The sequence below is a fragment of the Solanum verrucosum genome, unplaced genomic scaffold, assembly GCF_900185275.1.
Source record: "Solanum verrucosum unplaced genomic scaffold, falcon-dt-bn FXZP01000218.1, whole genome shotgun sequence".
NCBI classification, from domain to species: domain Eukaryota; kingdom Viridiplantae; phylum Streptophyta; class Magnoliopsida; order Solanales; family Solanaceae; genus Solanum; species Solanum verrucosum.
The window spans coordinates 1,082,274-1,099,117 of NW_026020464.1; the positions used below are offsets into that span (position 1 = coordinate 1,082,274).

The window sequence follows — 16,844 nt, forward strand, 5'->3', positions numbered from 1 at the left end:
ACAACCGAACATAAAAAAATAAGTTTTAAATCAATTTACCTATTATTTTATTCAAAATAAAAAATAAAATAACTAAATTCCGCATAATACTTACATAACTCTAACCAACAACTAAACAACCCCTAACTAATTAGTAAAACGAAGAGGGAATGAGTTTCCATTACCTTCATAACAAATTATATAAAAATTACATATAAAATTCAAATATAGTAATCCCTTTCAAAATATACAACAAATGTGGAGTTTCTTAATTGAATCAACATTTTTGTACTAAAGAATATTAGTGTTATCAAATACTATGATTTGTGAACCAAAATTTCCAAAAAGTGGAATTTTTTTTCTCTATCTATTCCTTTTTCCCCAGCTAATTGGGGTTAGATTAATTTTTTTATCCAATCAAATTTGTAATTTTGTACTAACCAGGGCTTAATTACCTTTGGTTTAATAGGACATTTCTCAGGTTGTCTCACTATGTAAATTATATCTCCAGCTTTATTGTACATATCTTGGTTCCTATGCCATGTCCATAGAGCATGTGTCTCATTTTTCACCTGCAAAAATATTAACCACAAGAATTAAAATATGCAAGAACTAGAACGGGACGCGAGGTGGTTGTCGCTCAAGCAACTGTGGAAGTAGACTCGGTGAAAAAGTCGTGTGCATCAAAGAAATGGAAGGGCTCTATCTTTCTATCTTGAAAGTCGAACCTATGCATACCAGGACGAATAACTTGAACAATCTAGAAAATGAGTCTTCAAAACTCCTTTTTTTCGTAACCAAGAAATCCCCGAGGGTAAGCTGGTACATGGCTTGCCCCTGTACCTTACCCTTCTTTACTCAAATACCAAGCTTTTTGATCCTAGACAGGATTCAAACTCGTGACATGTCCCTAACCACTTGACCAAAGTCGTGTGAGCACATTATTTTGGTTTATAGGCATTTGACAAGTTTTGGCAATTGTCAAACAGTCTATAAAATGAGTTCCCCAAATGATCTTGTGCAACAAAACATAGTCAAACTCAGTATCGAGGTGTGTTTTAATATAAACGGAGTGATAGTTGAGGTATGAAACTTGTGAAAAAGCGATAGTTTAGGTTTTGACCATTAACTCTAAATTTTACGGTGAAAGAGATGTATACTGACCTCAAGTATTCCATGGCCGAAGCTACTTTCTCTATATGCACTATATTCAGGTTGTTGATCCCAGCAGAAGTTGCCGGCTGCTGGACCTGATGTAAAATTATAGGCACAGAATCCACCCATAAATTTGTCCGGTGTGCTAGCTGGATCAGGACATTTTCCTGGCTCATCAGCATGTTCTATCGCCATCTTCTCACGGTTTCCACCATCACCGACAGTTATATGGACTGGACCGCAAGGATCCAGTGTGTAGTTATAGACTCTGTTGGACCTTTCATAGGCATGAACCTGTAGATTTCTTCACTTCATCAGTATCCGAGATCTATGTTATTGTGCTGCACCTAGAAGGGTACAAAGTAGTTTATGTGCTCTTTGATATCGGTATATTAGTGTTGTACTTACATGTCCGTTGAAGACTAAATCGACACCATACTCGTACAACAACTCCTCCATCGCTACCTTCATACATTCAGCTTCTCGATAGTGTGCTGTGTAAGTAGAGTACCAAGGTGGATGCCAAGTGGCAACTAGCCATGGAGTAATTGTCCTATCAACGTTAGCCAGGTCCTTCTCCAACCACTTGTATTGATCATCTGTAATCATAAGCTTAGAGAATCATGACACTTCACGAAATTTAGCAGAATGGCAAAGAAGTGAAAACACGATAGATTCCAGCTGATCGATGATTTGAGATAATTTGTTGAAGTTGACTACAAGCATAACAAAGGGGAAATAGTAACAGAATTGAAGAAAAGGTTGAGTTTGTAGTTTACCTGATTTATTATAGGCGACATATCCCCCAAGCATGATGAAGTGTATGCCTCCCGCATTAAAAGAATAGTATAATGGGGATGATGATCCACTTTCTTTTGATGGGAAAGCAAAGCGAGAACGATATGCTGCAAATGTCTGATTTTCAGCTTGTTCTTCTATCTCATGGTTCCCCTCCAACACCATGATGGGAATTTTGGACACCAATGGCTGCATATATCTATCGTGACAATGTCAGAAGCAGAAGCACCAGTTAAACTAGTGAAGTATACATGTTTTTATGCTCTGATGGAAATCAAAAGCTGGTCGTTTATGAAGAATAGTTAGGGATTATCTCTGTTAAATACTAAATTCTCAGTACAGAAGTTGAACTATCCATTTTATTCTATGGTAATGAATCGCGTATTTATTACTTTACTCGAGATGCATAAAGAAAAATTTTGAATGGGCAAAAACGATTTCAAGTTCTCACCTTCCCCAATAGTCCCACCGAGGTTGATATGTCTCATGTATTGGAGTGTCGGGAAATGAGCATGAATAGCAATCTGAACCAGTTCCATTAGTGAGATACAAGTTAGCATAAGTAACATCTCCCACTAATAGAACAAGATCTGGATTGTTTCCTGTCAAATGGCTAATCGTAGAAGTTGTATTGTATGTAAGACCAAGGTCCCCTACAATTGCTATTCTCTTCGGATAACACTTTGGAGACGAAATAGGCATGGTCTTGAAATGATAGATAGTACTCATAGCTGGTATAGAAGGATCTCCACATAGATAATAGTATAATGTGTCCGGTTTCAATCCTGCAGCAGGAAAAATTGCACCAAATGACTAAATCAAACATGAGAAACCAATCATTACATGGGAGACTTGCTTTCAGAAATTATTACAATGGTCCAAGCCTAGTTAGTACCAGCTATATGAATTCTCGGTGACAATATTACTTCATTTAAACTCATCTCAGGCCATGTAAAACATAAAAACAATAATTAAAAGTACGAATTCTTTAAAATTTCTACTGATGTATAACTCCTCTCAAAGGTTAAAACAACTCCTAGAAAAACATAGGACAAGGCAGAGAGGAAGTGCTAACACGATCTGAAATTTGAGTAAGACTAACGAATGGTCTCTTTATACTCCTTCATAAGTAGCAAATTGGTAAACTCCAGTTGACAATCTCAGAAACTTTCTGCTGAATACCGAACATATCGCGCTATGGAAATTCAACTAGAACAGAGAAACAGATATTAAGTTTCAGCTAGCATACCTGTAAGTTGGACATGGTGTATAATACCAGAAGTGTAGTTCTGAAGTCCTTCAAATGGATAAAGTTGATTATAAATAACAGACTGGCCGATTGCTTTGCGTCTTAAGGAGGATTTATCTTTCCCATATTGAACAACACTACCAACTTTACTTGGATCCAATGGTTTAATATTGTTGCCAATTTGATATTCCCCTGCAAATACAGTAAACCACACATTCTTAAACTCCATCTCAGATCAAGGATGTTAGGGTTCTCTAACCAGTTAGCCAAAGCATATCTCATCTCACACAAATTAAAATTGCACAAACCAGTATCGAATATTTTTCTGTATTATATTCATGGCCAAACAGGAGCTCAAAGTTGGCCATGACTAAAAAAAGAATATAATGTTGAATCTTGTTTCCATTTTATCAACTCAAATTTGATGACAGATAATTGAATTTAACATATCTGAGATGGAAGACGTTAAGGCAAATATACGTCATCACAAACAATTTAAACTTTGGACAAACCAACAAAGAAGATCTTTTATATCCAATACTGTGCTCATATCACTGTCAATTAAAAGTTGGACATGAGTTAAAAGCAAACAGTGTCTTGTAATTTCCATATTTATCAACTCAGATTTGTGACTAACAACTGAATTTAACATACATTTTATAGATAAGACATTACCACAAAAGACTCAAAAATATTCATTTCTTAAGAACTCTTGTGCCAACAAAACACCATACAAAATTGATACAAGCACTAATTCTTCTAGCTAGAATTTATACTCAAATTAACAACAACAACATACACCCCCCCCCCCCCCCCCCCCCACCATAGTCCCACAAAGTGGATTCTCAGGAGCACGAACGAAGCTAGAACCCCATACAGGGTCGAAACCCAATAGCTTTTGCTCAAACAGTGTATTTGTGTAAAGAAACCTATAAAATATATACAACTATTAAGTTTTGAAAACCAGTTATTAACACTTGAAATCATCATTCTAATATCCACAGCCCATAAAGTTGAAATCATGGTTCCGCCTCTGCTCGGGAGAGAGGATCATCTCCATAAAGTTGTACACAGACCTTACCCCTACCCTCAGAGGTAGAGACTCCTGTAGACCCTCGGCTCAAGAAAAGAAACATACTCCAAATAGTAATGGAAGTACAAGAACCAACCAATAACAACAGAACAATACTACAACAAAGTAATACGATAGTCGAAATACAACAAACAACGTATAATAACACAAATGAAAGACAAGAAACTACAACAAAAACTACTATGGACCTACAACAAGATTCAAAATTCAAACTAAAAACATAAAAAAACGTAAATTTTTACCAGTAATCCAAGAAACCCAAATAGAGTCATAAGTAGCAGAAAGGGAAACAGATATCTGCTCAGGTTCAAATCCTTCAACAGTCCTTTGAACTCTAGAATCAGTGTCTGGCAAATCAACAGCATGTCCCCTAAAACTTTGGTCCAAAGGAACAGTCACTGGCTTAAAAGGTCCATCAAGTGTAGTTAGAATTTGACCCTTATTAACCTCAACAAAGCTAACAAAAACCAAAAACCAAATCAAGATTGACCCCACAACCCCAAAATACTTCATAATCAATCAAGAATTTGCATGCCCCAAATAACCAAACACCAGGTTTAAAACTTCAAGAAACCAAAAGGGTTCACAGAAATATAGATAAAGATTCAAACTTTATCACTATAACACCAATAAAAATCAAAAGGGGTTATATAACTAATAGCTAAAAAATGATGAAACTCAAGAATATGATCTTAATATGCTCCAATTTTATTTATTTTTGAAGTTTTGAGACATATATATAATATAAAAAACCATGGGGAGAAAAATGGAATTTGCTGGAAAAGGTGGGAAAATGAAAATTGTTGATTATTTGTTGTATTTTTTGGATTTTTGAATTGGGAAAAAAAAGAAAAAAAGAAGAAGGGTAGAGGTATTCCTCAATCACAGTTTTTTTTTTTTTAATTTCCTACTCATTATTTGATATTATCATTAAAATTCGACTTATTTTGAGTAGGCGTTAAAAAGTACCCGAGTAGGACACAGTGATGATAGTTATACTGAAAAGAGAAAAAGAAAACAATGGGGAAAAAAAGGTGGCCATAAATCAATGGTTTTTTTTTTTTAGTTTCTTACGCCAACTTTTGTTATATTATAAACTTGCAGAGTTTCTCACGCCAAAGGGCCTGCAATTATTTGTTTTGATGACATGTCACGTGATTTTATTTTGCTAAAAATGTCAATATTATGTGTGATGTATTTGAACTATATTAGTAATTATAGGGTAAGTTATGTATTAATAGTATAATAAAAGGTAAAATAAATCTTTTTACATAGTAAAAGTGCAAATATGACCATTTTCCCTTTTCGTAGTGTTTGATATGGAGAAATGTTATTGATTTTTTTCATATTCGTTTGGTAAAAAAAATTGAAAATATTTTCATAAATATAAGTTTCTTTCTTAGTGAAAATAATAATAATAAAAAGTTTCATGAATGATATTTTATATGGTGTCTTTTCCATCCTCCAACACGACTCATCTTCGTTTTTATAAGTTACATAACATTTGTTTATATTAAATACAAATACATTTATAATGATATTTTTCTACCACAATATCAAACACACAAAAATAAGGTAAAAATTCAGTTATTTTCTATTATTATATAATTTATATTTGGAGAAGGATAGTGCATGATGGTATAAATTATTCTTTAATGTATAGTGAGGAAAAATCAAAATAAAATATTTCAAGATATCATATTTTTCCTCCTAAAAATTTGAGCTTTGTTGTTACCAAAAAATAAAATTAAAAAAAAAAAAGTTTTGTCTCCTTTAGAATTTCTTAATTCTTTTTGTATATTAGTGAGTATGGAGTTGAGTAAAGATTAAAAAGAGCAAGTTGAGTCCAATGGAGCTTACTACAATTTTGAGTCGATCGAGATTTATCAAGCTTTAATATTATTGAGCGAGTTTAAATGACATTTATTAAAATATAATCGAGATTGAAGTAAGCTCAAATCAACTTGTTAATGTTTAGTTATATGGAGATAAGAAACATGCTAAGTAACTAATAAGGATTGTGGTCTGGATTTAAAGCGCTTTATTGTGAGACTTTTCAATATAAATTCAAATCTAATCGAATTCTAATGTGGATATGAATTGATAAGTCGATAAAATTGACTTTTCTCGTTGTTATTACATTATTGAGTTGACATTTTTTGTCCTTTTCTCGTGGAATAATCAAAATACCATAAGGTATATTCCTAGTCTCTAAATGGGAAATGTCATATTTCATTGAAAAAAAATTGAAGCAAAAATTAGTTAGTCAAACTAATCAATGCATTCACTTTGCTTAGTGGACTCTAGATTAAGCTTGAAGGATTTAATTAATGACCATTGATACTATATGATTTGGTTTCTCACTATAAGTACATTTTTCTGATTGGAAAATAGTTAGTGAGAGATGTAATTTACGTGATAAATGTGGAAGTGAATATTGATGTACAAGTTATTTTCATGATAAAAGTTTTTAAGTAGTCAGGGTTAATAATCTAAGAAAATAAAGAGATTGACGATGATATTATATATTGTATTAAAGCGAGGTGGATGAAATGAAGGTTCACATTTGATGTATTGTGTGATAAGATTGTGCTAGTAAGACTTAAATGTAAGCTTTATAAAATGATTGTTAGAGTTAGATTACTTGTGTGTGCCCAGACTCAACAACGCTAAAACAACCTTAAGCACCCACCATGAGCCACAGGATCAATCAAACTATTTGTTCACTGGGTGCTTTATGTTAATTTTTAATGCTTCTTAATTTCTACATAAATATGTATAGTTCGATACAAGGTTAATGGGTGCATCTTGAACACCTAGAGGACTCTAAGTGGGTCTGTTCCTGCTTGCATGTCTAAAATATTAAAGTAGTCATAATGAATGAAATGGATGCGTTAGCATATTAGGAGAGATAAGATTACAAATGAAGATATTCAAGAAAATTAAGGTGGGAGCGACTCTAGTGATGGACGAGATGAGACATACAAGACTTAAGTGGTTCAGACATATGTGAAGAGTAGATACACAGATGCCCCATTAAGGAGATGTGGGAGGTTGACAATATGGTGGGTATGAGGAGTGGTATATACACACAAAATATACAAGGGATAGGTGCTTAGACATTACATGACACATTCGTAGCTTATGGAGAACATGATACTGAAAGGAGGTTATGAAGCTCAATGATTAGAGTAGAAAATTAGTAAGTAGTCGAGTGTTGTTTAATTTTCCTGAAGAGCATTATTATTATTACTTTTCTACTATTTTGTTGTTTAAATGACTGTTACCTATCGTTTCTTTTGTTTCGATTACTTGATTATTTGTTATTGCTATTGTTTTCCTTTCCTATATTTTAGCATGTTTTTTTCACTACTTATTTTCTTTCCATCCTTTATTTTAATAGACTTTGCTTGAGCTAGCTGTGAGTCAATCCGAAACAACCTCTCTACTTATGAATGCAAAGGTAACGTTGCATACACACCACCCTTCTTAAACTCCATTTACGAAATTATACTGAATATATCATTATTATTGATGAAGTGATTAATATATAAATTATGTACCCTTCTCAAACTCCATTTACAGAATTATACTGAATATATCATTATTATCGATGAAGTGATTAATATCTAAATTATGTACTTATTCATCGAGTTGAGCCTATAAATTGTCAATTTGTCTAGGCCCATATAATCTCCGACTCTCTTTTTCCGGCCCATGAAACACGAAAGTCCATACGATGTGTTAAGAATTATTAATATCCAAAATAATAATTAAAAAAATAAAGAATTAATTATTATTTTATTAAACTATATAATATACTCTAATACTTTAAGAAATCAACATAAAAAATTCCAAAGTTGACCTTAAAAATTTTAAGCGTTTCATACAGATTCTAATATGTCTCAACGTCATCTATATACAAACCATAATATTTTAATACTTTCTATAGCTTTTGTCAAATTGGTGATTTTTTCACTTTGTCTTAATTTTAATTAATGAATAAAATCACTCGATATTTACCGATGAAAAGTGATTTATAATAAAACAGTGAAGATATTATTAGCTTAGTTGAAACAACATTATATAATAACAAACTTGTAATAGATAATATGGATAAATTACTAAACTATTTGGTTTTTAATTGAAATTATATATCTCGATCTATCGTCAATGGTATGCATATACCATTCGTTATATTTTTGGGACATTGGTATCACTGTCGTCCAAAAAGTAGAGCATATATTCCCTTCACTCTAACGGGAGACTAAATAGGGACACATGACGCAATCTTATCCGTCGATCTAATATTTAATAAATGTCGGCTTAGTGGATAAGATTATGACACGTGTATATCTGTTAGTATAAAGAGTATATATACTCTAATTTTTGGACAACAGGGGCATCAATGTCTCAAAAATATGACAGAGAGTGTCTGCATACCATTTATGATAGTTCGGGATATATTTTTCTTCTTTCCCATTATAAAATTATAATAACAATTATTACAAGAGTAAAAGAGTAAAAATTAGCTGCTATTTTCTAAATATAAAAATGTTTTATTATGAAAAACAATTACATTTAGTTATTACTTCTTCTATTTCAATTTATTTGTTCTATTTTAATTTGAAACATAATTACGTGGAATTAAAAAGTTATCAAAAGATGTTCAGACAAACAAATTAAAACGAAACACGACGTATTATGACATATTGCTAAAATCTTACACGCATGAAGCTACATTTTGATTGGACGAGCCACGTATATCCATTATTCATTCACATTAACGGCGTTAAACCCGTTTTCTTTTGCCGTTACCTAAACGAATCCCTTTTTTGGCCCGAAATATTTGTGTACAATTTTTTCAAGAACAAAATAACTGGTGGCAGTGTGTGTGTGTGTGTGAGAATTAACCAAGATCTGTGATTTTTCTGGGTAGATCTGTTGGTGGGGTTTGTTGAAAAAGATTCAATTTTGATCTTGTTTAGAGAAAAGATGAATATATTCAGGCTTGCTGCGGATATGACCCATTTGGCTAGTGTTCTTGTTTTGCTTCTCAAGATCCATACTATTAAATCTTGTGCTGGTATGTTTTTTTATCTCAAATTATGATACCCCTTTTATCTGTTTTAATTATAAATGTTGAAATTTAGTGTTTTGCTGGTTTTTTTATTGAATTGGGATTTGTAAATGTGTTGTCTTGGAAGGTGTTGTTTGTAGTTTTTGAGATTTTATTGGAATGTAGTTTTTTTTGTTGAGCTGAATGGATTGGATTTCATGTTGTTGAAGTTGGGTTTTTATGGGAATTGTGATGAATTTTTGTGTTTTTAAGGTTTGTTTGTTTTGTTGTAATGTTGATTTGGATAGGTGTTGAGGCAATTTGTTCTTTCCTGCTGAGTTTTGAGTTTTGAATTGTTGTTTGATGTCTGTTGTTGCTGGTGGGAGGTGGAAGGTATCCGTGGAATTAGTTGAGGTGTGCGATAGCTGGCCTGCACACCATTGTCATATATAAGAAAGAAGTGTTGTTTGCTGTCATTTTTGGTTCTTTTAGAAAAATTGTCTTGATAGGTTGAATTTTGGATTAAAAATATTAAGTTTTGCACAGAAATGTTGTACATTTAGATAGTGTTGTCAAAGGTGTGCTTAAAGTGCACTTATGCCTTGAAGCAAGACTCAAAACACGTTGAGCGTTTCGCCTCGCTTGATTTGCGCTTTTAGTGTTGTCATTAAAGCTCTAAGATAAGTTTTTACTTGCGAATGAAGATTTCGTGACGAGACGACTTTATTGTAAAAAAGATTCAATTACTTTGTCCATATATTTGTTATCCATGCTTATAATTATTAGTTTTGGACCAAAAGTCCCAATGGACCTTAGGGCTTTTTTGCATTTAAAGCGCACTTAAGTTCGGAAGCGAGCCTCAATTCATGTTGAGCGCTTCACTTCACTTCGCTTAATTTGTGCTTTAGTGTCGTCATCAAATCTCTAAGATAAACTTTTCCTTGCGTATGACGATTTCCTGAAGAGATGACTTTATTGTAAAAAGATTTTGTCTATATATTTGTTATCTATGCTTATAATTATTAGTCTTGGATGAAACCTATGTATATTTGTACGTTTTCTCCATTTGCACCTTTTCTCATTAACGCCCATCTTTATTTGCCTTAAAGTCCCAACGGACCTTAGAGCTTTTTTGTGCTTTTTGCTTTTGATAACACTGCATTTAGATTGAGGTTGCTCTTGGATTTGTTGGTTAAGGGATGTTACTGAGCTTAAATCTGGGCAGACTTTATTTGAGGCAATCTGTTTGTGCCACCTGGTTTCATAATTTTGTTATTCTGAAAATCTTGACTTTTTATGATAAATTTTGTGTGAGCTATTCACATTGTTTGCAACAATGGTCCAGAAATGGGAGAAAAATATCCAAGATATAGTATACTGCTAATAATGAAGCAAGCAAATTATTCGTGAATAGCTTGTTCAATGAACAGAAATGTTGCTTTCTGCTGCATTAAGTAGCTGTTATTTGGGTTATAAACTCCCGTTACCCTGTATATTGCATTATTGCAGAAAGCGGAATCTAACACTTCATTGGCTAATGGAGTGTTATTCTTTAGAAACTAAATGAGAAGCGTCAAACAGAAACAAAATTATAATGCCGGAGAGGTCCTTTTCCTTTAGAGTGGTCGAGAGCAAATAACTAGAGAAAAGTTGTTAGTAAGTGGAAATCACTAGTATTCTTTTAGGAAAAGAATAAACATCATGACAAACAGGGGAGAATTTTTTTTTTTTGGGAGAGACATAATCTTTAACTCCTTTTTTGGTTTAACTTTTCTAATGGAGAAATATTATCCTCGAAAGGTTAAAGTAACTCTGGATCTGAAGGTGCTTTTGCAAGGTGTAAATGTCAAACATGGACATGAGATATGTAAGAAAAAGAAGGTGGTGAGCTGAAAGATAATCATGTTAAAGGATTGTGCTCCTTTTACATTTTAGTTTTCTTATCTCTAAGGGGAAAAATCTCGCTTCATGCAACATCATTAACATTGGAATGGTACATTAGGGAAATATCCAGTTTGTAGACTATGTTTATTAATGGTTGAGTTATTTATTCACAGGTGTTTCTCTGAAGACGCAAGAGCTATATGCTCTTGTCTTTGTTACTCGCTACTTGGACATATTTACAGACTTTATTTCACTATACAATACTACAATGAAGTTGGTTTTCTTGGGAAGCTCTTTGTCAATTGTGTGGTACATGAGGCATCACAAAATTGTTCGCAGATCTTATGACAAAGACCAAGATACTTTCCGTCATGTTCTCCTTGTGGTTCCTTGCCTTGTATTGGCTCTTGTTATACATGAGAAGTTTACCTTCAAGGAGGTATTAATGCACACTCTATAGCTCATTGAAATTAATTTTTTGTTGCATTTCATATTATTGTCACTTGGATGTGCTTCCACTTTCTCGTTAATTGGTATATTCATTATCAAGGACATTTGGTTGCATTTTTGAACAGATAATGTGGACCTTTTCCATATTCTTGGAAGCTGTCGCCATCCTTCCTCAGCTTGTCTTGTTGCAGAGAACAAGAAATATAGACAACTTGACTGGACAATACATTTTACTCTTGGGGTGATACATCTTTCCTTTCTTTCTTTTTGCAAGAGTTGATTATGCTCATGTCTCAGTATCTTTCCTTTTTTTCCTTTTTCAAGATTTGATTATGCTCATGTCTCAATATCTTTCCTTTTTTTCTTCTTATTTTGTTTACGAAGGGTTTCTTTCTCAGTCTCTTTTATTTTGTTTTCATGAAGATCTGTTTCTATCTGTCATGCTGTTTTGTTTTTTGGGTGGGGTGTGCCGGTGGGGGATGGGTATCCGCTTGTAGCAACTATGTCTCATTAAGGTTATCGGATATTTATGTGAACAAACTTGATAAGCTATTGTTGGATCCATAATTGTTGTCGTCTTTTCCTTGAGATTTGTTTTAAATAGCTTCTTTATTCATGGAGAGTCACATCTCTCTCTCTCTCTCTCTCTGTTGATTGCTTAGAAAGTTAAATGAACTTCAAATAACAGGTTCTCGGTGCTTGTTTTTCTATTTATTATTTTATAGAAGAAAAGGAAAAAACCTTCCCCCAGTCAACTTAACACCCTAAAGTGTAGTTGTCTTTTATTTCTTCTTCAGTATGTGAGAATTTCCAATGCATGTTCTATTGGTAAGACAATTGGGGTTTAAAAGTTCTGTCTGGAAGGTCGAGATGACGAAAAGTAAGGAGGGGGAATGGATCCTCTTTTTAAAATTGTAAAAATGTTCAGAATGGTGAAGCCTGATGGTCTGATACTGTCCTTGTACCTCCTCTTGTTGTATGTATTTCTATGTAGTGGGTTGTGAAATTTGCTCTCTTTTCATTTGGTTAAGGTCGTTTTAGGGCATATCATTGTAACAATTCTTCTTGTTGAACGTCCCGTTAGGGTATAAATACGTAATTAAGCTATTAGATAAGCTGGTCACATAATTCATCAGGTATTAGATTGACAGATTTGCCTCATTCGAGGCTCCCCCTCACATCCCTTTCTTACCGAGATCGTTTGACAACCACCACCTTTGGCTACAATGAACACATTGCTTGTCAGCCAACGGGATATGTAACAAACCTTTGTGCTATTACAAACCAATGGAGATATGGGATTATCAACCATTCTTTGATCTCGCTCTTCACATTGTTCATATGTGACCATGGAAGTGATGACAAATTTACCTAACATGATTTATCGATTCTTGTCTTGCAGCGCATATCGGTCACTTTACATCTTGAACTGGGTATACCGCTACTTCACAGAACCACACTTTGTACATTGGATAAGTATGAATTGCCACCCACCTCTCCTCATTTCTTTTGCTGTTCGTTTATTCCTTGCAGACGGTCATCTTTTTAAGGTTTCTGTTTCATGTATTTCATTATGAAAATGACTACTTCCTATGTTCCATTGCTCTTTTGTGTTATGGCAGCCTGGATTGCAGGCCTCGTGCAGACATTGCTTTATGCTGATTTCTTCTATTATTACTTCCAAAGGTAATTTTTTAGCATTTTCGTACAAAACCAACCAACAATGAGCTACATTCTTTTAACGTTATAATAAGCCATTGTTCCTCGTTTGCAGCTGGAAGAATAACACCAAACTCGAACTTCCTGCCTGAGCTCATATAGAAGTAAACAAGAGCTGTCTGAAGAATGATCCCGATGAACGTTTATAGGCTAGGGTTATTCTCTGCCCCGTCCCCCGTCTGGGTTTTCCTTCTTTCGTTGGCTATAACTAGGTCAAGAGTAAGAAAAACATGATACAAATCATATTTAGAGTCTTGTTTGCATCAAGAATCAAGTCTTTGCTGCTAAAGTAGATTGTTAAAAAGCATATTCTTTATGTAACAAGAAAACTTTGTGACTTCATTTTTGTTGTACTAGAGATTTTGTTTCTTGAACTTTATTATTAGTTCAAGAAAAAAGAGAAAAGTATCACAACTTCTCTTTTTAATCAGCGGTTATTTCGGTTTCTTTCTCGTAGACTTTACACTGTTTTTCTTTTTAAAAACTATGCTTTCTTGATTTGATGCTCTTAAGCCGAGTGTCTTTTGGAAATAGCTTCTCTACCTTGATAAGGTAGTGGTAAGGTCTGTGTATGTTTTTTGTTTTGTCTTGCAAGAAGGCTATACATGCTCTCTTCATCTATATGAATCTGTCCATCTTTAATTAGAGGTCTTCGGAAAAAATATATGTAGGAAGTGCTTAATGGATGGACACTAGGATGAAAATAACAAGCAACAAAAAATACACGTTCTGGAGTTATAAATTATTTCATTAAGGGTAACAAAGAAATTTTAAAGTTAATTTGTTTCTAACTATAGTAAGGTGATATTTATTTTTGGGACGGACTAAAAAGAAAAGGATGCCACGACTTTTATACCCCTCTAAAGCTAAATAAAGAAAATATAATATGGTGCAAACTGCAAATAAATTTTAGTAAGATATAATATTTTTGGTAGTAGGAAATAAATAAATTAAAAAAAACTCTGAATTATGGCTCTTGAATCCCCTATTTAAGTTCTAAACTATCACGATTTTTTTGTTTCCTTCTTCACATTAACTAAAATACTTTACCTTTTTTATAATGATAATTATGATTTATAATAACTTAAACCATAGATCTAAATGCATATTTCTTTTTCTTAAGCTCAACGAAGTCAGCCATGGAACATAGTATGTTCTATATTGCAGATGATATCATATATAGCATCCTTATAATGCTACGTGTTAAATCATTGATACGTTTTCAATGTGTTTCTAAGTCATGGAAAAGTATAATCGATGACAAAATATTCAGAAAAGTTCACCATGATCGATCCAAATCATTGTCGAGTTCCAAAAAGTCGTTTTTGTTTGCAACGATTGATAGTGTGTACGAGTTTCGACCCTTCGAAAATCCACAAGTTATATTGGTAAGACAAAAGTTTCCTTTAAAGAGATTCCAACATGTTCCAACTTTGGGCTCATGTGATGGTATGGTTCTATTAAAAAGTCATCTAGGTTATAAATCGTTTGCTTTATGGAATCCATATAGTAACGAATATGGAATATATGAATGTCCATATGTGAAAACTTACAGCTGCACAACTCCACACGCATGTGGATTTTGTTACGATCCTTACGCGGATGACTACAAAGTTATATTGATCTATAGATCGTTTTACGCTGTTTATAGCCTAATTAGGAATAGTTGGGAGAAGAAATCAAGTGTTCATGTGAAAGAACTGAATGTAAGATCATGGGATTGCAGTCCGGGAATAAACACAGAAAATCGTGTGTTTTGGTCAATAGAATGGAAAATTCACCAGTTAGTAGGTCGAAATTCTAAGATTATATACTTTGACGTGAAATCAGATGAACTGAAGGAGCTCTCAAAACCAAATTTTATACGTGAAAACAATCAATTGTATAGATTGACTTCTTTGAAAGGTTGCGTGGGTTTATTTGGTGGTATAATCTCGAGCAAAACATTTGACGTTTGGATAATGGAACAACACGAATGGAAATTATCATTAACTATTACATGCATACATTATGTCTTGTGCGGTCCATTTATAAAGAATTGTGTGATTTTGGTCGATGCAACGAATCATGATGAAATTTTCTTTCACATCAGAACGGCTGAGTCTCAATATTGTGCCATCTATGATTTGGAACGACATCGATTCGTTAATCAAATTAATATGTTCAACAATTTGCGATGTTATATGGTTCCAATATTTTCGGAGAGTTTATATTTTCCGAAAATCGAGAGAAAGAGAAAGAGAAAGAGACTCAGCTGAGCAGAAAAAGAACAAAAAGAGACTCAGCTGAGCAGATGCAGATGCAGATTGAAGTGGTAGGTTGAACTAAAGGATTTCATGAAATTGAGTTTGTTTTTTGTTTAAAGATTGCAATAATGTTGGAAATATAATATTTGAACATTAGGTTTAGCATTACAATTCACCTCTTTATATGATGTTTTCAATCTGTTTTCAACTCATGCTCATGAAGATCACGAAGTACCGAAAATCGAATTATCAAATCAAATCAATATTTTTTGTTATTTGGTATTCAGTAATTTCTAACAGACTGAATATCTTTTATATGGAATCAGAGGAATATGCGGCGATTTTTTTCCAGAAATCCCCAACGAAAAATATAGACTATTCCTTTCTATCGAATCGATCATAACCACTACCTGCATTCTAGGAAATTGTGCACCACAAATAAGAGCTAATAAAGAGACCCGCAATTCCGTAGAAAGACTTCACGATTCCTTGTGGAAAAAAAATGATTTGCTGAGGCGGAAAAAAAGATAACAAATTTCTACCAAGATAACTGGAAGTTCCAACTAATAAGAAGCCTAATGAACCTAAAAAAGGATCAAGGCCCAGCAAAAATTACTTATTTTTCGAGACCCCGTTATAAGTTCTTATTTGGTATTCGGTAATTCGGTATTCAATATGGTATTCGGGAGAAAAAATTTAGAATTATGAAATTCGGGTTTGGGTTTGGTATGGTACATTAGTACCATTTGATATTTGGTATTTTCCAAATACCGAATTATTTTACTTAATAAAAGTAAAGTTAAAGAATAAACATAAACAACCCAAATACATGTCTTTTAGTTGTATCAATTTGTTTTTCTTTTGGTTGTATCAATTTGTTTTTCTTGATGTCTTCTTACTTATTAGTCTTCTATTATATCGTGCCTCCACATAAAAAAATAAAATTGATGGAAGAAATAGTATTAACTTTGTAATACAATCAACTACAACTTCAATACATTTGTAGACTTTGAAATTTTGTAGGACTCTACAAGACGTGTTCAATTTGAGTTGGGATTCTAAAAGGTGTGTTCAGTTCCAATTCGAATTCTTGGAGACTACTCAACCCTAAACCGTTCATATCTATATAAAGGGTACTATATTCCCTTGAAAATGCATCTCAAATATTCCACAAAAGTCATGGAATATTCATAAAAAGGTCAAATCTAAATC

At 33.3% G+C, this 16,844-nt stretch overlaps 2 protein-coding genes across 2 annotated transcripts; one reads left to right on the plus strand and one right to left on the minus strand.

Moving 5' to 3' along the window:
• Positions 1-368: 368 nt before the first annotated feature.
• Positions 369-4,964, minus strand: LOC125808736 (purple acid phosphatase 15-like). Its single transcript, XM_049488395.1, has 7 exons — positions 4,517-4,964; positions 3,182-3,373; positions 2,384-2,717; positions 1,914-2,131; positions 1,543-1,733; positions 1,144-1,428; positions 369-551 (listed from the first exon to the last, which is right to left on the minus strand). The coding sequence occupies exons 1-7, from the start codon at positions 4,785-4,787 to the stop codon at positions 375-377; spliced, it is 1,668 nt and encodes a 555-aa protein (XP_049344352.1). The 5' UTR covers positions 4,788-4,964; the 3' UTR covers positions 369-374.
• A 4,120-nt stretch (positions 4,965-9,084) lies between these two features.
• LOC125808773 (ER lumen protein-retaining receptor) lies at positions 9,085-13,750 on the plus strand. The gene is made up of 6 exons (XM_049488436.1): positions 9,085-9,360; positions 11,391-11,656; positions 11,793-11,908; positions 13,070-13,143; positions 13,290-13,353; positions 13,442-13,750. Exons 1-6 carry the CDS (start codon positions 9,270-9,272, stop codon positions 13,476-13,478), a joined length of 648 nt encoding a protein of 215 aa, XP_049344393.1. The 5' UTR covers positions 9,085-9,269; the 3' UTR covers positions 13,479-13,750.
• Positions 13,751-16,844: the final 3,094 nt, after the last annotated feature.

Bases quoted from the DNA above. Each gene is read 5' to 3' on its own strand.
- LOC125808773 (XM_049488436.1), top strand. From the start codon at position 9,270: ATGAATATATTCAGGCTTGCTGCGGATATGACCCATTTGGCTAGTGTT. The intron at 11,909-13,069 runs GTGATACATCTT...CTTGTCTTGCAG, and splicing joins CAATACATTTTACTCTTGGG to CGCATATCGGTCACTTTACA. The intron at 13,354-13,441 runs GTAATTTTTTAG...CCTCGTTTGCAG, and splicing joins TTCTATTATTACTTCCAAAG to CTGGAAGAATAACACCAAAC.
- LOC125808736 (XM_049488395.1), bottom strand. From the start codon at position 4,787: ATGAAGTATTTTGGGGTTGTGGGGTCAATCTTGATTTGGTTTTTGGTT. The intron at 1,734-1,913 runs GTAAACTACAAA...TTATGATTACAG, and splicing joins TGTCGCCTATAATAAATCAG to ATGATCAATACAAGTGGTTG. The intron at 552-1,143 runs GTCAGTATACAT...ATATTTTTGCAG, and splicing joins TCGGCCATGGAATACTTGAG to GTGAAAAATGAGACACATGC.